At 45.0% G+C, this 19,511-nt stretch overlaps 6 protein-coding genes across 6 annotated transcripts; 4 read left to right on the forward strand and 2 right to left on the reverse strand.

Moving 5' to 3' along the window:
* Positions 1-2,096: 2,096 nt before the first annotated feature.
* AK88_04022 (uncharacterized protein) lies at positions 2,097-4,283 on the forward strand (the record flags this gene model as incomplete). Its single annotated transcript, XM_012481632.1, has 2 exons — positions 2,097-2,163; positions 2,494-4,283. 2 exons carry the CDS (start codon positions 2,097-2,099, stop codon positions 4,281-4,283), a joined length of 1,857 nt encoding a protein of 618 aa, XP_012337055.1.
* A 692-nt stretch (positions 4,284-4,975) lies between these two features.
* Positions 4,976-6,571, reverse strand: AK88_04023 (serine/threonine protein kinase; the record flags this gene model as incomplete). The annotated part of the gene is made up of 1 exon (XM_012481633.1): positions 4,976-6,571. One exon carries the CDS (start codon positions 6,569-6,571, stop codon positions 4,976-4,978), a length of 1,596 nt encoding a protein of 531 aa, XP_012337056.1.
* Positions 6,572-7,203: 632 nt separating this feature from the next.
* On the reverse strand, positions 7,204-12,150 carry AK88_04024 (uncharacterized protein; the record flags this gene model as incomplete). The annotated part of the gene is made up of 10 exons (XM_012481634.1): positions 7,204-7,276; positions 7,460-7,558; positions 7,744-7,857; positions 8,058-8,295; positions 8,450-10,013; positions 10,356-11,163; positions 11,274-11,409; positions 11,509-11,569; positions 11,699-11,780; positions 12,089-12,150. The coding sequence occupies 10 exons, from the start codon at positions 12,148-12,150 to the stop codon at positions 7,204-7,206; spliced, it is 3,237 nt and encodes a 1,078-aa protein (XP_012337057.1).
* Positions 12,151-13,394: 1,244 nt separating this feature from the next.
* On the forward strand, positions 13,395-14,644 carry AK88_04025 (uncharacterized protein; the record flags this gene model as incomplete). Its single annotated transcript, XM_012481635.1, has 2 exons — positions 13,395-13,439; positions 13,697-14,644. 2 exons carry the CDS (start codon positions 13,395-13,397, stop codon positions 14,642-14,644), a joined length of 993 nt encoding a protein of 330 aa, XP_012337058.1.
* A 1,552-nt stretch (positions 14,645-16,196) lies between these two features.
* AK88_04026 (signal peptidase I) lies at positions 16,197-16,959 on the forward strand (the record flags this gene model as incomplete). Its single annotated transcript, XM_012481636.1, has 2 exons — positions 16,197-16,347; positions 16,556-16,959. 2 exons carry the CDS (start codon positions 16,197-16,199, stop codon positions 16,957-16,959), a joined length of 555 nt encoding a protein of 184 aa, XP_012337059.1.
* Positions 16,960-17,904: 945 nt separating this feature from the next.
* AK88_04027 (uncharacterized protein) lies at positions 17,905-19,341 on the forward strand (the record flags this gene model as incomplete). The annotated part of the gene is made up of 1 exon (XM_012481637.1): positions 17,905-19,341. The coding sequence occupies one exon, from the start codon at positions 17,905-17,907 to the stop codon at positions 19,339-19,341; it is 1,437 nt and encodes a 478-aa protein (XP_012337060.1).
* Positions 19,342-19,511: the final 170 nt, after the last annotated feature.

Consider the following 19,511-nt stretch of genomic DNA (forward strand, 5'->3'; position numbering starts at 1 on the left):
TTTTTTTATGTTTCTTTTTTTTTAAGTCCCCCCTGCCGGCTGCCCCCAACTATGCCGTTTCACCATTAGCCTCAAATTAGTTTCCCTGCTTTGGCTGCGCGTGTGAAGAAATGGGGGTAGCTGTTGTAAGCTCCTCGCGGGGGTACTTAATTCGCCGCGGCAACTGTTTTACTACTGCGTGATTGTTTTCCATGCAGTTATTCTTCGCGATATTCTTTTCCATCGGTTTGCTCCTCCACTTGCACATATAAGCAGACTACAGCAGCCATTGTGATCCAGCCTTGAGCTTCATGCGCCCTTGTGGGGTATTTTTTTTTTTATGAAATATGCCCAATTGTTAGCACCTCCGAGTTAATAAACCAACGGGGGAGTTAAGTTCAACGTAACGAAAAGGGGTATTCTCTGCTCCCGCCGGGAACGGGGAAAGTGTATCCTCGGTCGGGTTGCAGGCTGGTGGAAAGCATACCCACGTGTACAATAATAGGTAGGCGCATTCGTTTGTGCATATTCAAACGAACTGTTCTGCGCTCCATGCGCATGGGTAAGCATTTCTCTACAGGAGCAGTGTGCCGCCAACTGTGCATGGTGCAAGGTGATGGGGGCAGCAACCGTGACGCTTCCTTATCGAAGCAACGTGCAGGTAATTCAGCCTGACCGAGGGCGAACAACTTACTGGTTAATTAATTTTCACATCAAAATGATCTGAAAGGGGTGAAGAAAAAAATAATGTTCCACACCTGATTATACTTTTTACCCCAACCTTGCTTTATAAACATTCGCGGAAAAAAGTGCAAAGACGCCATTGAGCATCGGATCCGCAGGCGTAAACCTGGGGAAGGGTGGTGGCACAACATATTAAGTAACATTTTGATTTACATTTTTATATGTATATATAAAAATATAGTTGGCGGCATTTTGGCTTTTTTTTTTTTTTTTTTTTTTTTTTTTTTGCAGCCAGGGGCTGGGTAGCTATTTTTTGGTGCCCCAAATGAAAGCGCCGTTGGCTACCTAACGCGGCCTGCGGCGGCGTCGCCACGAAGGGTTGCTGCATACGGGGAATACGCATAACGGGGGTAAGCATATCGGTTGCATATCATTCACATGTTCTTTTTATGTAGGCATTGGTCGCATGCGGGGAAATATTCACATGTATGTTTATAAGGCGGCATACTATGCCCCTGCTGGCTGTGTTTTTCGTTGTTTTTGTTTTTTTTTTTCCGCAGGGGCAGGAGGCGCGGGGCGATGTTGCCCCTGCAAAGTTGCTAAGCTGCAAAAAAAAAGTCGACATATTTTGAAGGCCACCTCCATTTTTTTTTTTGACGATAATTTCAATTATTTACCAATTTAGGGTAAATTTTTTAACCCCACGGAAAAAAAAAAGTTTATAACCTTCGTGCGACTTTTAATAATCGCCCTCTACAGAGCTGCATTTTCCTCGCTTAAAAAAAAAAACAATAATAAAAGAGAAACATTAAAAAAAAAGAAATCCTTTCTCTTTTTATCGTTTATATGTTTCATTTTTTTTTTAATTTTTTTTCCATTCTTTTCGTTTATCTCTTTCCCCCTTTTTTTATGCCAATTTTTTCATGCGAAACCTTGCATTCACCCCCTTGTTCTTTTTGTAGAAGGGAAAAATATAATAATAATAACGTAACCCCAATTCGCCCCTTCCCCACCCAACAGAAGAATTGTCGTGTTCGACATTTCTCACCTTTTTGCTCTTGTACTGTACGACATGAGTAATTGTATGTTTGCCAATGTATAGATCTGTTTGAAGGCATTTACTTGCTGGCTGAGTTTATGCGCGTTTGTATATAAACCCAACTTCCCTCGTCTTCAGCTTCATTTGGGTTAAACCAGCTATATATAAAGGAAGGAGGAAGAAGGGGGAAAAAAAGCATATTTTACTGAAGGAGCTTTGCCCCATTTCATAATCCTTGTTGGAGGAAAGTCCTTTTTTTGTAGCGTGATCTCAACGTGCAACTTTAATAAAAGCTGAACGAGAGGTGCGCTCCTAACGTAGTGTTTTTTTCGTCCGCGACAGCGAACAGAACTGCTTATTGGACTTTCTACTCAATTGCCTATTCGATCGCAAAATGGCTCTAGGATTATTTAAAAAAATAAAAGGGAGTGACACCGTCACACAGAACAAGGACGCCGCAGGTATGTTCTGCTTTAAACGGGTGCCGCTCTCCTCCGCTGCGCCAACGCCGCTCCCCTCCGCTGCGCCAACGCCGCTCCAACGCGGATGCACCGCTTTCCGTTTATGATGAAAAAAAAAGGGACTGAACAGATTTGATGAATCTCATAAAATTTTTCACCAAGATCTCTGAGATAAGAAATGTGCACATCCTCGTGTGGCTGCAAGGGGGAGGGGGGGAAGAAGAAGAAGAAGACGTTTTTTTGTGTGTGTGTGTGTGTATGTCCCCTCCTCTTCGTCCACCTCTACACATATTGGTCGTTCATTTTTTTTTTTTTTTGTTCCCCGCGTAGAAGAGGACAACAAAGTGGACAACAAGCTGACGGAGTCCACCGCAGCGGAGTCAGAAACAAAGTCCGCGGTTGCAGGAAAGAAGAATAAGAAGAAGAATGCCAAGAAAGGTAAGGCAACGAAGAAGGACTCCTCGTCTGACTCGTCCAGTTCATCAGACTCTTCCGATGATAGTGACGGAGAGGCGGTGAATGGAGTAGCGAATGGAGAAACGAATGTAGAGGAGGAGAAGGTACAAAAGGACTCTGGAAAAGTGGCCAAGTCCAGCTCCGACTCGTCAGATTCGTCAGACTCTTCCGATTCCTCCTCAGAGGAGGAAGAGACCAAAGCTGCCAAGCCAGCCAAGGGTAAAGCGGCCAAGGCAGAGAAGACAGCTAAAGTGGCAAAGGGTAAAGCGGCCAAGGCAGAGAAGGGCAAGGGAAAGGTAAAAGCTGCTCAGGAGAAAGCGGCCAAGAAGGAGGCAAAGAAATCGGACTCAGATTCAGATTCAGATTCCGATTCAGACACGGACTTCGATTCAGACTCGGATTCCGACTCAGACGATGATGAAGCGGAACAACAGAAGCTGCAACAACAACAGAAGCAACAACAGAAGCAGCAGAAGAAATTGAACAACAAGGCAGGAGCGGGAAACGCCAGTGGCCAGCTTGCCAATGAACAGGCCGGAGGAAAGAACAAAAGGAGAAATGAAATGGTCGTGGCGGACAATAACAAGGGAAAAAACAAAAAGCAAAAATTTAACAAAAATGGAAAGGATAGCGTGATGAATAATGATGGTCAGGATGATGAGCAGGAAAATGTTGAAGAAGACGGTGAAGACGATGCTGGTGATTTCCCAACTGAGTTCATAATAACCATTCTTAACATAAGTAGAGATACAGAGGAACAAGATTTAAGAACTTACTTGAAGGAATTATTGGGGGATGATTATGTTGAGGAAAAACTACTAATTTACATGAATCGACTTTACAACAGTGCTTATGTATATTGTTCAGAAAAAAGTATAACGGATATATTTGCTACTAAATATAATGAAAAGTTTAATGGCGTCCCCATAAAAATTCACCTGAACCCTAATGCCATGTCTGCAGTTACTCTATCCCACATGGGAAAAAACACCACAGAAGAGCAGCTAAGAAATGCTTTCGAACAGTACGGGAATATCACCAAGGTCAATTTTTTTTCAGGAGGAACCAGAGCACAGGTTACGTTTGAAAATTTGGAAAGTTGTGTGAAGTCATTAGAACAGGATGGCCTGCTCATAGGGGACAGTTACGTCCATGTGGCGTTGATGCTGAGTGGCAACAACTACAACAGCAACTACCACAATAATTACAACCACAACAATAATAGTAATTACAACAATAATAATAATTACAAGAATAATTTTGCTGAAAATGGGTATGGCAACAGGGGAAACAGAAATAACTACCAGGGCAACAATGGCCAGGATAACGATGGGGCAAATGGAGGAGGAGGCAGGGGCGGCAATTTCTTCGGAAAGAAATTTGGCCACGGTAATAAGTTCAACAAGGGCGGAAATAACTACAACAATGGGGGAGGATTCAACAAGGGAGGTAACTTCAACAAGGGAGGTAACTTCAACAAGGGAGGCAACTTTAACAAGGGAGGCAACTTCAACAACAGAGGAGGATTCAACAAGGGTGGAAACTACAACAATGGAGGAGGCTTCAACAATGACGACGGAAACGGCAAAAAGTTCAACAAGAAACCCTTCAACAACTTCAAGAACAGGAAGAACCAGGAGTTTGATGCGGGTGCGGACAACTAAGGGGGTGAGAGGGGGGGGGGGGCTCCCGCCACGGCATAGCACCGGCGGGAAGTATATTTTCCCAGCCACACATCCTGCTCGCCTATTTTTGTGCAGCCCTCCCAAACAGCCCATTTTTAACACACCATGTTTAACGCACCATTTCTAACGCACCATTTCTAGCACATCATTTCTAGCACACCACTTCTAGCACACCACTTCTAGCACACCACTTCTAGCACACCACTTCTAGCACACCACTTCTAGCACACCACTTCTGACGCACCCTATTACAATTTTTTTGCGCGCCATGTCTCACGAGCCCGTTCTCACGCGCCATTTCTCAGGCACCATTTCTCACGCACGCAAGGGAGAGCTCATTTGTTGAAACCTGTACGCAGCGGGAACGGCATCCCAAGCCCGTTCTTCCCTCGCTGCTATTTGTTCCACGTACGGATGTACGGCGCCAGTGCGCATAATTGTGTTCATATCGTGTGTGTGTATTTTTTTTTTTTTTTTTTTTTTTCTTCTTCCCCACGTTTGTTACACCAAACTAATTTAAGTCCCCACTGAGACGTTTAAATCCGTGCAGCTAGGAGTTCAATTTAAAAAAAAAAATTTTCAAAAAAAAAATCGAGGCGAAGCTGTCTATTGGTGTTTTACTGCAGACGCAACGCCGCAATGTCGTCATGAGATGGGCGTATATATACGCACTACCGCGTGGTTTTGTACCCCTCACCCCTTACCGCGGCCAGCAGCGCCTCCCAGGTGGGCCGCTGGCGATGGTCATAGGTGAGCATGCTGCGCAAAAGCAGAAAGACATCCGGGCGAGAGACGCACGCCTGCAGCCCGTGCACCTTATGTTGAAAGGCGTGCGGATCATCAACATGGTTCAGGATGTCCTCCTTCATCGTCACGATGTAGTAGAAGCAGAGGCCTAAACAAAAAATGTCATTCTTCACGAGGTACCTCTCAATGTGCTTATTTTTCTTGCCTCCATTTTTCACCATGTTCTTTTTTTTCCTCAAGTAGGAAAAAAGTTCAGGCGAAATATATCTTGGCAGTCCTCTTCTCCCATTAATAACGTAATGAAAATAATTTGTGAGTTTTACCTTCGGAACAAAGTTGCCGAGGAGGATGTTGAATCCACTGTTGTCTATGAAGAGGTTGGTAGGCTTGATGTTTCCGTGCAGGATGTTTTTCTCTTCCAGATGACACATGAGCTTAATCAGTTTACACAGATTTCCTAATATCAAATTGGAATCAAATTGGTAAGCCATGTAGGGCTGTACCTTTTCAATGAACCCCTTCACGTTTCCGTTGAGTACAAATGGGGTTAAAAAAGCAGCCACGTAACTCTTCTTGTTGAATTCGCTCTTTTGCACCATGATGATGTCACTGTATGGAAGTACGCCCACACTTTCGTAGGTCACTTCGTCCTTCCCACATGGGGGGGGTGTTGTTGTTGTACGTTTTACACTGCCGCTTAGGCTTCTCCCGTTGGGTGGGATGTCATCCTGATTATTTTGCACCTCGCTTTCCACTCCGCAGCTCTCCTTATATTCGTACAGCGCCTGTCTTATGCGCTTCCCCTCGTTGATGAGCGTGTTAACCTTTAGGTTGCTCGTGTTGGCTTCTGAAAAAATAAACTCCCTGTCCCCGATGAGAGTTTGGTCGCACTCGATAATTTTGGCGTTGTACAAGAAGGTCCTAAATTGGGGGGCCCGCGCTCCACGGCCCTCCTCACCCTTTCGCCCCTGCTTAACTGCTCCACGGCGATCCTCACCCCTTTGCCCTAGTTGCTTAACGCCTCCCCCGAGCTGCCCCCTTTTTAGGGCCTCCACTAAGGGGTCCCCCTCGATAAACACGAAAGGTGAGTCCAAACGAAGTGCGTAATGAGCGGACCCGGCACTCACAGCAATGTCGTACTTCTCATCAATGGTGTTAATTTTATCCAGAGTTTCCTTAAAAAACTCCTTCTTCTCATTTAACCGCAAGAGGATTTGATTAGCCTCGTTAATTTGGTCCGCGCTGTCCCCACCCGTGTGAACCCCGAGGTTGTCTGCCTCCAACGCGTCCACGTCCTGCCCGTAGTTTTGCTGCTCCATTTTTTCACACACCCGTTGTGTCACCTTCATCAATTTGCTCACACGATTTAACCCTTTCTTGAATCTGCTGTGAACAACGTTCCCATTATATTTGACCACATAGCTGTGTCCGAATTTGTTGCCCTGCCCCGCGTTCTCCACGGCGTAAGCGAACTCGCTTGGCCATATAATGCTGTTTCGTAGTGTCCCCCACTTGGTCATGTTTGTGTGTACGCGGGCGGTTCTTCTAGGCGGCTGTCTAAAGGTGGGTTCCCCCCTTTGGATTGGTTTGGTCTGCTTTTATTTGGTGTTTTTTTTTTTTGTTGTTCTTCAGGTAGCCAAAAAAATTGCAAACTTTGGCTAGCTGTCCAAAATTGCCTTAATAGGTCAGGCGAATTTGCTCCAGACTATACACACACATGTTTGCATAATTATGTTGCGCGCAGCCCGCTCGAACCCACGGGGGATAAATGTTGTCCCCTGCGACGTTGTGACTTTGTTGCGTGACGTTTAAAAAAAGGTCAAATGGTACAAGTTCATCAGTGACACAAAAAAAAAAAAAAAAAAAAAAAAACAAAGTAGAGGGAAAATCAAAGTGGTGAAAAAAGAATTGCCCCAAGTGGTGGGGTAATATGGTGGAGCATTCGCTCCAAGCGGTTTGAAGTGGACACACATTGGTCAACACACACGAGATGTTGAAGTCATCCCACTTGGCACAATGTGCCGTGCGAGCTACCAACGAGTAACGCCGCGTGCATGGGAAAACGCGCAATCAGGACAAAACGTCTTCCCTTGCATTGGACGCACTCCACCGATGCTTGCACACAGGGGGATGTGGTGGCTCACAAACGGGGTTAAAGAGTAAAGTTTAAAATTTTGGACCTCATTTTTAAAATGAGATTATCCAGAACGATGCAAAAGATGTCCCTGCGGGTGGAAAAAAAAAAAAAAAAAAAAAAAAAAAAATGAACAATCCGGTGTGCGCATAAATAGCGAAAGCGCAAAAGGGGGTACTTGCTTCCCCAGCTGTGCAATTGGCCACATGTTTCATTCAATCTGAGTCACTCTCAGCGTGGTTATCTTTTCCTCTTTCTATGTCTTTCTCATTACAAAGAATTTTTAAAGTTGCGCAAGGCTTTGCAGTTGAAGACCAGGTTGTACAAGCACTTCGAGTACAATGATTTTATTTCACTCGTTTCGAGTCCGTACCTGCGGGGGGAAAAATGAGTATCAAACGTGACAAATGGACAGGGAAGTCAACAAAACGGGGGAGCACAACCTGCGCTGCGACACTGGTGGGCGTATGCTGCAGTCTGGCCCAAGTGTGCCGAAATGGGCGCTAATTATGTTGCCCCTTTATTTTATTTTATTTATTTTTTCCCCCCTTCGTTTACTTGCGTGCCACGGTATAGATGTCCTCGCTGAACAGGTCGTACACGATGAGGGAAAAGTAAAAGCGCTTGATTTTTGCCCACTCGAAGTTCTCGTAGATCTCGTCGATGTCGATCCTGGGAGAGGGGAGGGGGCGCACGCAAGAGAAAAAGCATTAAGCGGGGGAAGTGTGAACACGCTGTGCGTGCTGCTGTGCATGAGTTGTGTATGAACTGTGCATGAGCTGTGTATGAACTGTGCATGTACGGAGGACGTATGTACCAACGGCGGGTAACGCGTCTGCACGCCCGCGCGCGCAAGGCCGCCATCCGCTTACTCGCCGCGCATCATTTTCATGGCGCACTTGGCGCTAAGATCGTTGTTCCTGCCATCCCTGAAACGCTTCAGCTTGTCAATGCTCAGATCGAAGTACTGAAAAATCTTCCGCACGTCCCCGCCCTCGGGGCCCCGTCTAGACTTGAGCACCTCCTCGTACACGTCAAAGTTGATTTTGAACGAAACTTCCGGGTAGATGCAGAAGACGAAAATCATCAACAGGATGTCCGTGGGGAAACCTTCGAAGGGGGGGGGAAAGCACGGCGGTGAGCGAAAAGGAGCAACATGACACACACAACAGTGCCTGCACAAGCGCGCCTACACAATCGCGCCTACACAACAGTGCCTGCACAAGCGCGCGTAGAGAACTTGGCGCACTGCGCGTGGACCCACCTTTGACGTACACGTACTGAATGAAGGAAAAGTTGAAAATGAATTCCAGCGCGTTGAAGATGGGGTGCACATACGGAGAAGCCTCCGTGCAGCCAATCACATCGTCGTCCCTCAAAATGTCATACACGTAAAAATCGAATTGCCTGCTGTTCATATTAAGGAGAAATAAATATTTTACAAATTGCACAAACAAATTTTGGAAGATGCTTTTATTAAGCTTTGTATCCTTGAAAATGAGTAAAATGGTTAAAAAAGGGAGGGAAAAAAAAGGTTTTTCTTTTTTTCCCTTGTTCATAAACTCCTTCCTTTTGTAATTATTATGCAATTTTTTAAATAAGTCCATTTTCTGCTGTATGTTACATTTAATTAAAGTGTCCACGTTAATGTACTGGCATAGTAAGTGGAAGTCGAAAATCTCTTCCATTTTGTACAGGTTGATGTTATATATTTTTGCAAACACGTAGTAGTAGTAAGACTGCTCCTTCTCGTATGGTATGATGATGAGTTTGTTTTCGAAGAGGTATTGGAAAGTCTGCTTTATTTCCTGCATTATTAAGTCTGTATAATTCACGGAGCTCCTACAATTGGCGCCACTTTTCCTTTCCTCCTTTTCATGCACTTTAAAAAACTTAAGTGTGTACAGAAGGAGGAAATCTAACATCTCCTTCTTCGTCTTGATCAGATTCAGATCGATGAACTCCAGGATGAATTTGCAAAGTTGGAAGTTGTCCAGCGTTGATTTCAAGTTGCACATGTTCATATCATCCTTTAGGATTTTTTCCATGTACCGCTTATCGCATGGCTTGAGGAAAACCAGGACCTTCCCGTCGCAATCCTCGTCGTAGTCCTTCACGGAGTTGCACATGGCGTCTTGCGCGAGGACTTCACTACTGCTTACCGCGCTGTTCGCACCGCCTGCTTCCCCAGCGAGGTACTTCCCATCGCGCGTCTTCTTCACGCGCCCACAACGCCCCGACATCTGCATGATCATGTCCTTTGTCATGAACGACCTGCCTATCCGTATGTCACGGATTATTATCGTGTGCACGTTGAAGCTCACCCCCACGCACAGGGTCGTCGTGCAGCACAGGCAGAAAAGGGTGTTGCTCCTAAATGCATCTTCCACTATTCCTTTCTCCTTATTCTGCAACTCCGAGTGGTGATAGAAAATCCCCCTGAGGATTAACTTATCCACGTCCGGAGTCTGTACGCTTAGATTCTTCAGTTCTGTCACAAGCTTCTCCCTCCTTTCCAACACCGCTGTCTTTACCTTGTAATCCCTGTTTTTTAAAAAGTGTGGCATAATGATGCTTATAAAATGCGCCACCTGTTCGCATTTCTTCTTCGTTCGGCAAAAGATCAGAACGTTTCTCTGAAGAATGAGTTCCTCGCTCAGCAGGTACACCAGATGGTCCGGGTCCAGGTGGAATGGCACATCCAGCGTCCTCTCAAGCTCCTGCTGGTGTATGTCTTTGTATATCGCGTTCCCTATCTTGTACAGGTGCTTTATATTCTGATTCTTATCCTCGCTCACGTGCACCTTGGCGTCCAGCCATTCGCCCAACTGGAAGGGGGCACCATGTAAGGAAAAAAAAAATAAAAAAAAAAAGTGAAAATGGTCAAGTAAGACACGAAATCGCCTGAACGGCAAGGTGCAATTTCCGCTAAATAGTCCAGTTGCACCACAAAAATCGCCTGAACAGCAAGGTGCAATTTCTGCTAAATAGCCAAGTTGCACTACAAAAATCGCCTGAACGGCAAGGTGCAAATTCCTGCTAAATAGCCAAGTTGCACTACAAAAATCGCCTGAACGGCAAGGTGCGATTCCTGCTAAATAGCCAAGTTGCACCACACAAAACCGCCTGAACGGCAAGGTGCAAATTCCGAAGCATAAGGCGAAACGCACCTGATGCGCATTAGACAACGTTGCGGAAAAGCCATAGAGCCGGAATTTAAAGTCATTCTCGTAGTTCCCCTGGATGTACTTAATTTTCGTGAGCAACAGCTCGATGAAAACGGATCTCCGCATATAATTAATGTAGTGAATTTCGTCCATGATAATAATATAACTGGACTTTAAGTTATTTTTTATAATAATGTTGATTATGTTGTTGGCTTGTTCATACGTGCAGATGGCAATGTCGGTGGACCTGTCGTAGGAGTTTCCACTAAAATTGGAGCTGTTAAATTTTCTTATATTTAGCGACACGCTGTTTTCTCCGAGGAGCTTTTCGTAGTAATCATTTTTTTCATTAATGAGTGCCATTGTGGGGAGGGCTAATATAGCTCTGTACCCCTTGTAAAGGATCATTCGAATCATTAAAATGTCGTATATTATGGTCTTTCCCATCCCTGTTGGGATGTTGAATAGGAAATTCTTGTAAAAAAAGTTATTCTTTGTGTCAGCTTTCAGGCATACTATGTTCCATTTGTCGTGACAGACGTGTGCGTTTGTTGACCCCCTCCGTGGGTATACTTCGCACCCTCTTCTTTCTTCATATATGTGTTTGAATTCATCCAGGGAGGAGAAGGACTCCGCGTTGGAAAAGTAGTCTATGCTTGGGGAATATTTTTCATCAGCAGTTCTTTCCTCTTGCGTCATTTCCTCTACCTTACTTTGCACACTATTTTCGATTTGTTCATTCTGAAGGATGTCCCTCAAGCAGTCCGCCTGCACCTTGTATAGCTCGTAGACTCCTAGGCTGTTGTACTCGCTGCGGTGTATGTGTGTGTGAGGTGGGGGCAGTGATGAAGTTGGCCACTATATACATTGGATGCAAATGCATGGTGAAGAAACTCGCAGAATGCTTCTCCCTTCACTCACCTTATGATGGATTGAGGGATGCAGTAATATTCGAACATGGTTTCATCCAAATGTGCCTCTCCCCCGAGGTGCACCAGATCATTGACTCTACTGTACAGGGAATTCACATCTTGTATGCTCGACTTTGAGCCTTTCTCTGCGAGGGGAAAAAGGCGGCAAAGTAATGCTCATGCAAGTAGCGTCAATTTGGCAAAGTTTTTTCCCCCGCCGCTTTGTTCCAATTTTCCCCACTTACTGGATATGTTTAGCTCTTTCAGGATGTGGTTGTCCACCTTCACGACGTCTTTGTAGTCCTCCTATGCAAAAGGGAAAATCGCGCACGCGTGGGGGTCAGCAAAGGTGGAACGTATGAGCGCTCAGGTGTGTGTGTGTTGGCGTGCGCATGTTGGCCTGCGTATGCTGGCGTGCTTTTTCGCTTTACTAACGTAGGTGTAAATCTGGCCAGACAAGGACACGTAAATGAACTGGTGCCTACCCATATATTTTTTTTTCCTGTAAATTCCTAATCTGCTCGAAGGTGGAGGAAAGGTGAAGGCAGTTCAATAAGGGAGCATTGCGTAAAGAAGTATAAAAACCCAGGAGAGACATAGCCCCCCCCTCTGGTTTAAGCCAAGTAGACAAAATAGGGGGAGAGACACACCAAGGACACGCAGGGGGAAAGGACACGGTGGCACTTGGTTTAGGTTACAACTTGTCCGCGGTTTGTCACCAAAAAAAAAAAAAAAAAAATTATAAAGTACAATTTAGCGTAGCATTATGCGTCTGGGACTGATCGGACTTGATTTTCCCACGTTCGGTATTCGCTCCGATCTAACCTTCTATGACACATGAACGGGTTTATCCTTTTCTCCTTTGTCTTCTGGTAGGGTGAGATCATTGTTGCGCATAGTTTTTAAAAGGAACGGAAAAAAAAAAAAAAAGGAAAAAAAAAAAATCTCCTATCAGTTCGCATAATACACAACACACACTTATGCGCCAAAAAAAAAAAAAAAAAAAAAAAAAAAGGGGAAAAAAAAAAAAAAAAAAAAAAAAAAAAATGGGAGAAACAAAAAAAAGGTGTAGTGCGAAAGAGTGGGGGGTTGTAACCCCAAATTCATTTTGTCACAAATTCGTTCATTTGATTGTGTGATGGGAGAGAGAGAGAGACAAAGGTGTAATGTCAAGTTCGCTACAAGTGGGTGCCAATTGGTTAGCGAACAGTTTAGGTGTGGGGGTGAGGTAGGTCTTTTGGGGGTGTCTCCCTCTCGGGGGGTTGTCCTTCTTGGTATGGTTCCCCTTTGGTTTGCCCCTTTTCTTTTTTTTTTACTTTTACTTTTAATTTAGTTTTTTTTTTTTTCTTTTTTTTTTTTTTCGTATTCTCGTTAGGTCAACATTCAACAAGGAGGGTTGCGTGAACTTGGTCTGCCGGGGCAGGGTCGCTGTGTTGCTTATTGCCCTTGCGCAAATTGTTCTTGGCTGGCTGATCGGTGGCACTGCCTTTAAGGGGGATCCATGTCCTTAATTCACTTGGGTAGCGACGCACATGAATATGCATGTACCCCCCCGCCGCGCGCTCGCTCCTACCCTTGCCAGGTTGACGCCCAGAATAAAATCGGCCAAGCAGATGGAAGTATATTACACGTATGATGGAAGTGCGCATAATAATACACGCACGAATGTATGTACATGCAATCACCTGCTCGTGCGCGGATTGCACTTTTTTTTTTTTTTTTTTTTTTTTTTTTTTTTTTCCAACTTGCACAACGGGGAAGCTCGCCAAATGGAAACAAAAAAAATAAAAAATAAAACAATTTGGCTGTTTTTTTTTTTTTTTAACCCCATTGGATGAATACAACAATGTGACCTGTTAATAGGGAAGAGATAATATACTTCCTCATGTTGGTGAAAGTAGCCCTGAGATCGACAACGGGCGTAGGAAAAGGGGGCAACTAGCGACCGGAAAAAAAAAGTGACCAACGTTGACAACACCTGACCAACGGCTACGCATTTCCTACAGCGGAGTGTCCGCCCCCCCTTTCGCCGAGGGGAGAATGCCGTTCCAAGCAGAGGGCCACAGGCAGGTGATCGAACCTATATATGCACAAACGCATAATCCACTAGGTGAAGTAATGCATAAGGAAAATGGAGGAAGAGAGAGACGACCTCACGGCGATGATGAACATGATGGTACGACGCAAAAGCAGTAAAACAAAAAAAAAAAAATGCGTATGCGAGGGAGCACGAATTTTTTTTTTTTTTTTGTTTCTTCCAACATGAGAGGAATACAAAAAAGGGGCGTCAGGTTGAACTCCTCCCCCCCGATAAGATATTCCTCGTGAGAGATTGTCCCCCACCCCCCCCTCTGATGTGAGAATTGCTTGATACATCCTGATGTGCCTTATCTCTGCAACATGTTATGCCCACCCACCCCCATCAACGCACAGGAGAACACCCCTGAGCATAATATGAAAATCTCCTTCTTCGATGATGGACAGTCTATGGAGTCCAAGAAGGAGAGAGACAAGGAAGAGGACCTCCCCCCCGGCACAAACAATGAAGAAATAAAAAGCCGAGCCAAACTACACGACGTAACTGTTAACAATGAAGACGAAGCAGTTATGTTTGTAAATCTGAAGAAGAAAAAAAGAATGAACCCACATGATGAATACTACTCTGTTAAGCTGCCCAAGTTTATAGGTGTGTGTCCTGATATAAAGAAGCTCGATCAGCGCGCACGTGGTGAAGGGGTATACTCCGGTGAAACGGAAGGAGCTCAACGCATGGAAGACGTAACCCACTTGACCGAAGCGCGCAACGTGATTGATCTCGAAGGGGAAGGTCGCCACCCCCCACACAAGGCAAAAAACCAACAGGCAATAATATGCTGGAAATTTGATGTGGATGCATATGACAGGGAAAAGGAGAAAAAGGATTCACAAAGACGTGAGGAAGAGCTAGAAGGTCACTCAAATGAAAGCGACTTGGCTCATGTGACAGATGATGACCTGTCAGATTATTCCACTGTCGATGAGCTTTACCAAATGTACGATGTCACTCACAATGGCGATGATCTGATGAGCCTTCCATGTGATGACCCAAATGAAAAGACAAACATTTTGTGTACAAACATGAAATTCCTCGAAACCAATTCATTCATTGTTGAGTATGAGGACGGCAAATTTATTTTCTTTATTAATGAAAAGCCATACCTTGTGGAGTCAGACAAGGAGACAAATTATCTAATTGAAATGTCCGATATGAGTATCATGCCTATTCACTGCATTTTAGAAAAAAAAATTTTCCTCAAGTCGATCACTCGGGAGGAACAGGGTGTCCCGCAGGGGACTGCATCGCCGGGGAGGGGCGACACATATTACTCGCTGCACGGGTAAAGCGGGTTAAGCGGTGAAGTGGTGAAGCGGCGAAGCGGCCGGACGTGTTGGGGTAGCCCCCCGTTCGAAGTTGCGCATCTTTTCTTCCGTCGAATGGGTCTAGGTCAGATGACCGAGAGGGAGGAGACACGCTGGGGGGGTATAGTTACATTGTGGTGCCCCTCCATTTGGAGTCCATTTGGACTCAGTTCGGTCTACGTTCGCATCGCTGTCACCGTGATCACTTCCGTAACGTTGAAGCCCATGAAGTTGATACGTCCATATGGCCATAGCCCGCATTCCTCCCTCCCCCTTGCCCTACGTGTTCCATTTTGATGAGGGAGGATGTGCGAAAGGGTGTAGAGGGGATTTCCTCGGAATTTGTCTGCAAAGCCCTCCCCCGTCCCTCGATTTATGTCATCACATGTGTAACTTCCCTTTTTGAAGATTCATGAAGAGATATTTTTTTTTTTACTTTGTTCCATTCGTTTGTTCATTATTTATGTATTTATTTATTTTATTCTTTTTTTTTTTTTTTTACACTTTGGTTTAAAACCATGTGTCCTCTCGTGTTTTGGTCCATCTCTCATCATACGGAGATGCGTTTGCGAATGGACAAGAAGTTTGTCCCAATGTGTGAGTCACACAATGTGTTGTAAAGTTGGCCGCAGTTTGCCACGAAGGGAAATTATTTGGCTGTTTTTTTTTTTTTTTTTTTTTTTTTTTTTTTTTGCCTTAACTGAAATAGCTAGCTGCTTCTCTGCGAACAAAAGGAGCAACGCTTTAAAAGATTGTTTTATGGCACTCTCGGAGTTTGTTTTTTTTCCCAATTTGGTGTAATCGACCTAGGGGGGTCACCAACATGGGCACAGTTGGAACAGCTGGCACAATTTGCACAGTTCGCTCAGTCTGCACAGCGGAAAAGACCATCATTTGTGCTTCAACAAAAGGGGGAGAGCATCACCGCAGGAAAGAACCACTGAAATGACTCCCTTGCGCGCGGTGCTGAGGTTCGTGACAATGCATGTGTGGATGCATTCGGTGGCAGGGTGATGACGTGGACTCGTCCGGGGCATGGGGATTCCAACGGATTGCTCTTGATCGCGCGACACAACGCAAACGGGAAAAAAAAAAAAAAAAAAAACAGGGAAGAAAACGGAAAAAAAAAAAAACAGAGCAAAAGGGAACAAGAAAAAAAGCAAAATAAAATGAGGTGAATTGAAGTGAAAGAAAAAATCATGCCGCCCTCTTTGTATGTCCCCACTGCGCGAAGGGAAAAGCTAAAACGATACGGCATACAAAACTGCCCGGCTCAGTTGGCCAATCTCGCAAGGTGCCTGTCACTTGAAATTTCGCGTGCGTGTTAGCTCATAAAACCGGTAATCATTTGGAAGTGCTCTCCTGCACCAGCCACAGAGGGGACAAACCCACATGCAGGAATTGGTTATCCTCCAAATTGGTGCGCACACGCGTAGGCACGGGCGAGCTTTAAGGTGGTCCCCCGTCTAACCGCCAATCTGGTCACCCGTCCAACCGCTGAACCGCTGAACCGCCAATTCCCCCGACCCGCGCGATGGAATTCATAAAGGAGCAGTACAACTCCCTTATTCTAGAACTTAAGAAGAACTTTAGAACCCCCCGAGATGGAATATCCCACGTGCTGAACATAGTGTGTTTGCTGTTGAATGCCTTGATGCTTTGGAAGCTGCTGGTTGTGTTTACAGGTAGGGCAGCTGTGCGTGTGTTGTGTGCACATGAAGTTTTTGCTAATTTTGGAGGCACCACTTGGTTGTGCTGTTTGGCGTTTCTTCCCTTCTTGCATCGTTACAACGCAAGAGGTGGGGAGGCTTTCACCTTGCCGTACATGTGAAAAGGAAAAAATATATGTAACTCGCCTTTTTTTTTACCTTTCGCTGGACGTGCGCACTGCAGGCTGCGAATCCCCAGTTGTGGTTGTCCTGAGTGGAAGTATGGAGCCAGGCTACTTCAGAGGAGACACCTTGGCACTGTACCACCCGCCGAACATCCATGCAGGCGACGTGGTGGTATACCAAATAAATGGAAGAGACATCCCCATTGTGCATAGGATATTAAATATTCACATATCGAAGGACAACAAATTTCATTTGTTATCAAAAGGGGACAATAACAACATTGACGACAGAGGGCTCTATGAGTACGATCAGTATTGGCTTGAAAACGAACATGTGCTTGGTCTCTCAATTGGATATGCCCCATATATCGGAATGCTAACCATATGGGTTAATGAATACCCTGTCATGAAGTGGGCAATTGTGTCGCTCATGTTGTTTATGATATTACTTGGGTATGAGTGAATGGTGGGGTGAATTTTTTTTTCTTTTTTTTCTTTTTTTTTTCCCAAAATGGCTAGCTATTTTGGTGTATTTCTCACCCTGTCGGAAAACTCTCCTTTGTTCCCCTCTTAAAGATGAATAAAACAAATGTTAATCATTCTATTTTGTAACTTTCGTCATGTTAGGGACATGGATTGTTCTGTTCGTGTTGGTTGTCTATCTTGTGTGATGTGCCTTTTTCCCATCGGTTCTTCCTACTAGTACATTTTTGTCCCTTTAGCGGTGCCTTTTTGGCTGTTTTTTTTTTTTTTTTTTTTTTTCACCGCAAAAAGGGGGCAAGCCATCTGGACTACGCGGAAGAATAACACTGCCTTGATCAGACAGTTACATGAACTTTTCACGTGCAACGGTTTAAGTGTGCGATAAAGGGAAAATATAAACGGTGTGTCTTTATGCACAATGGGAAAGTGCTAATTAGACCATGTACAAAAGTGTGCATGCTCACTGGTACAATTGGGAATTTCCCTTTTTTTTTTTTTTTTTTTTTTTATCACCCATTATATATGTGGACATGTGTATTTTGCTATGTATCTACACCATGTGTCGCAATGTTTCGAATCGGGCCTGGTGGGTCGTGCTCCAGATGGGGAGTGTACGCGTGGGTGCCTGCACACCCTCTTGTGCATGTCGTCCTCGCCGCTACGACCGAACCGATGGACGCCGCATATACTTTCCTGTACATGTGCAAACGTCGCTCGCCTCCTCGTCAAATGTTCTCGCCGAGTTGGGTGATCCCTCCTGAACGTATGCAAGTGTCTTTTTGTGATGTTTAATTTTTTTTTGTTTACTTTCACCATTAAGCCAACCGTTGTTAAAAGACAACCATTTCTTGTTTTAAGTGACCACCTATCTGTGTCTTTTTGGCTAGGCACACATTACCACCTGGTTTTTCTCCTTGCGCGCAAAATGAATAATGGATACCTTTTCATCCTGCTGGCAATATTGACAAGGTGGGGCAGCAACCTCCATTTTGGTTGTACTCCTCAGAATGAGCACGACAAAACGGAGAGCGCGGTAAGCTCAAGTGGGATTTTAAAAAACGTCGTCAAGCATGCCCCCAAAGTGAGTTCCAAAGAAATTAACGATAGCGAAATACGGATAGCCAAAATGGCACACGAAGAGGAAAACAAAAGATTGCAAAAAATGGGCAAGTGTGCAAAAGATTATACATTACCTTGCCCAAAATTTTGGAAAAAAAAAATTATGAACAAGTCAGAAAATATTTGTATAGCTAGCTCAACGTACAACGGATTTTGCAACACCCGTCAATCCTTCGACAATTTTACACAAACGGAAAAGATGAAATTTGAAACTAGTTGTAATGTAGAATGGGGGTGCAAAAATGTCGTAGCGGATGCATGCGAAAGTGGGAAAAGAAATTATAACGAACCATGTCCTGAGGGTTTCATCTCCCAAAATGACAATACTTGCGCAGCTGACCTGACTGTGTATGATGGCCTCTGCAATGGAGAAAAAATAGACTTTACCCATCTCACCAGTGAGGAAAAACAAAATTGGAGTGTTGCCTGCGAAGCATATTGGCCTTGTTACGTCGATTGCTCACTGAACAACCAAGCACTCTCCATGTGTCCTTCGAACTGGAAGCAAATAAATTCATACGAATGTATCCCACCTCATAGTTACAATGGGCCATGCAAAGACACCAAAAACTTTAAATTTTTTAATGAACTGATGAAAATAAAATTTGAGGAGAAATGCAAAGTTACTTTTGTGTGCACAGATTTGTGTGAAAAAAATTATCGGCAAGAGTGCCCCTTAAATTGGATGAAGAAAAATGGTTACTGTTTAGCTCCGCCGTCTTTCAACTTGTGCGACAGGAAAAAATATTTTTATAGTAACTTAACGCAGGATGAGAAGAAGAAGTTCGAGGAGGAATGCTCAGTTCAGTGGCCTTGTCGAAAGAGCCCCTTTTGTGACATGGACTGGACCGCTGAGTGTCCCCTTAACTGGGCGAAGGAGGCACCCCGGAAAGGCGGAGACCAGGAGCAGGGCGACAAATACAATTGCACTCCCGATTCATCCCTGTACAACGGGAAGTGTGCGTTTATGTCCCTCCCGAACGGCGCTGACGAAGAGACCAAGCGGGAGTTGGCTTCCACGTGCGACACCCCCTGGCCTTGCTCTGCTACAGGCATTGCTGAAGGCGCTACTGCGGAAGGAGGTCCTCTTCCGCCATCGGATGACGAAGGAGTAGAACGACGCGCGCGCGCGGTCACAAATGGCCCCGTCACTCTTCAAGGCGGCGTGCACACCAGCACGGGGCCCGCCTATCGCGTGGTCGACAGCCAGGAGGACTTGCCCCTCGCGGACATCATGCGTTGAGTGGAACAACGGTGGGGACAGGCATTCCTCGGAAGAGCTGCAAAAATTGTGTAGCAATTCCTATATGGGTGCCCCTTCTCCCCGTTTTGATGCTGTCGCCGAGGGATAGCTGTATCCCCATCTCCTTCCAAATGGAGCATTTGGAAGAGCATTTTACGGCTCATCCCTTC

The sequence above is a fragment of the Plasmodium fragile genome (genome assembly GCF_000956335.1).
Source record: "Plasmodium fragile strain nilgiri unplaced genomic scaffold supercont1.52, whole genome shotgun sequence".
In the NCBI taxonomy this organism is placed as follows: Eukaryota; Apicomplexa; class Aconoidasida; order Haemosporida; family Plasmodiidae; genus Plasmodium; species Plasmodium fragile.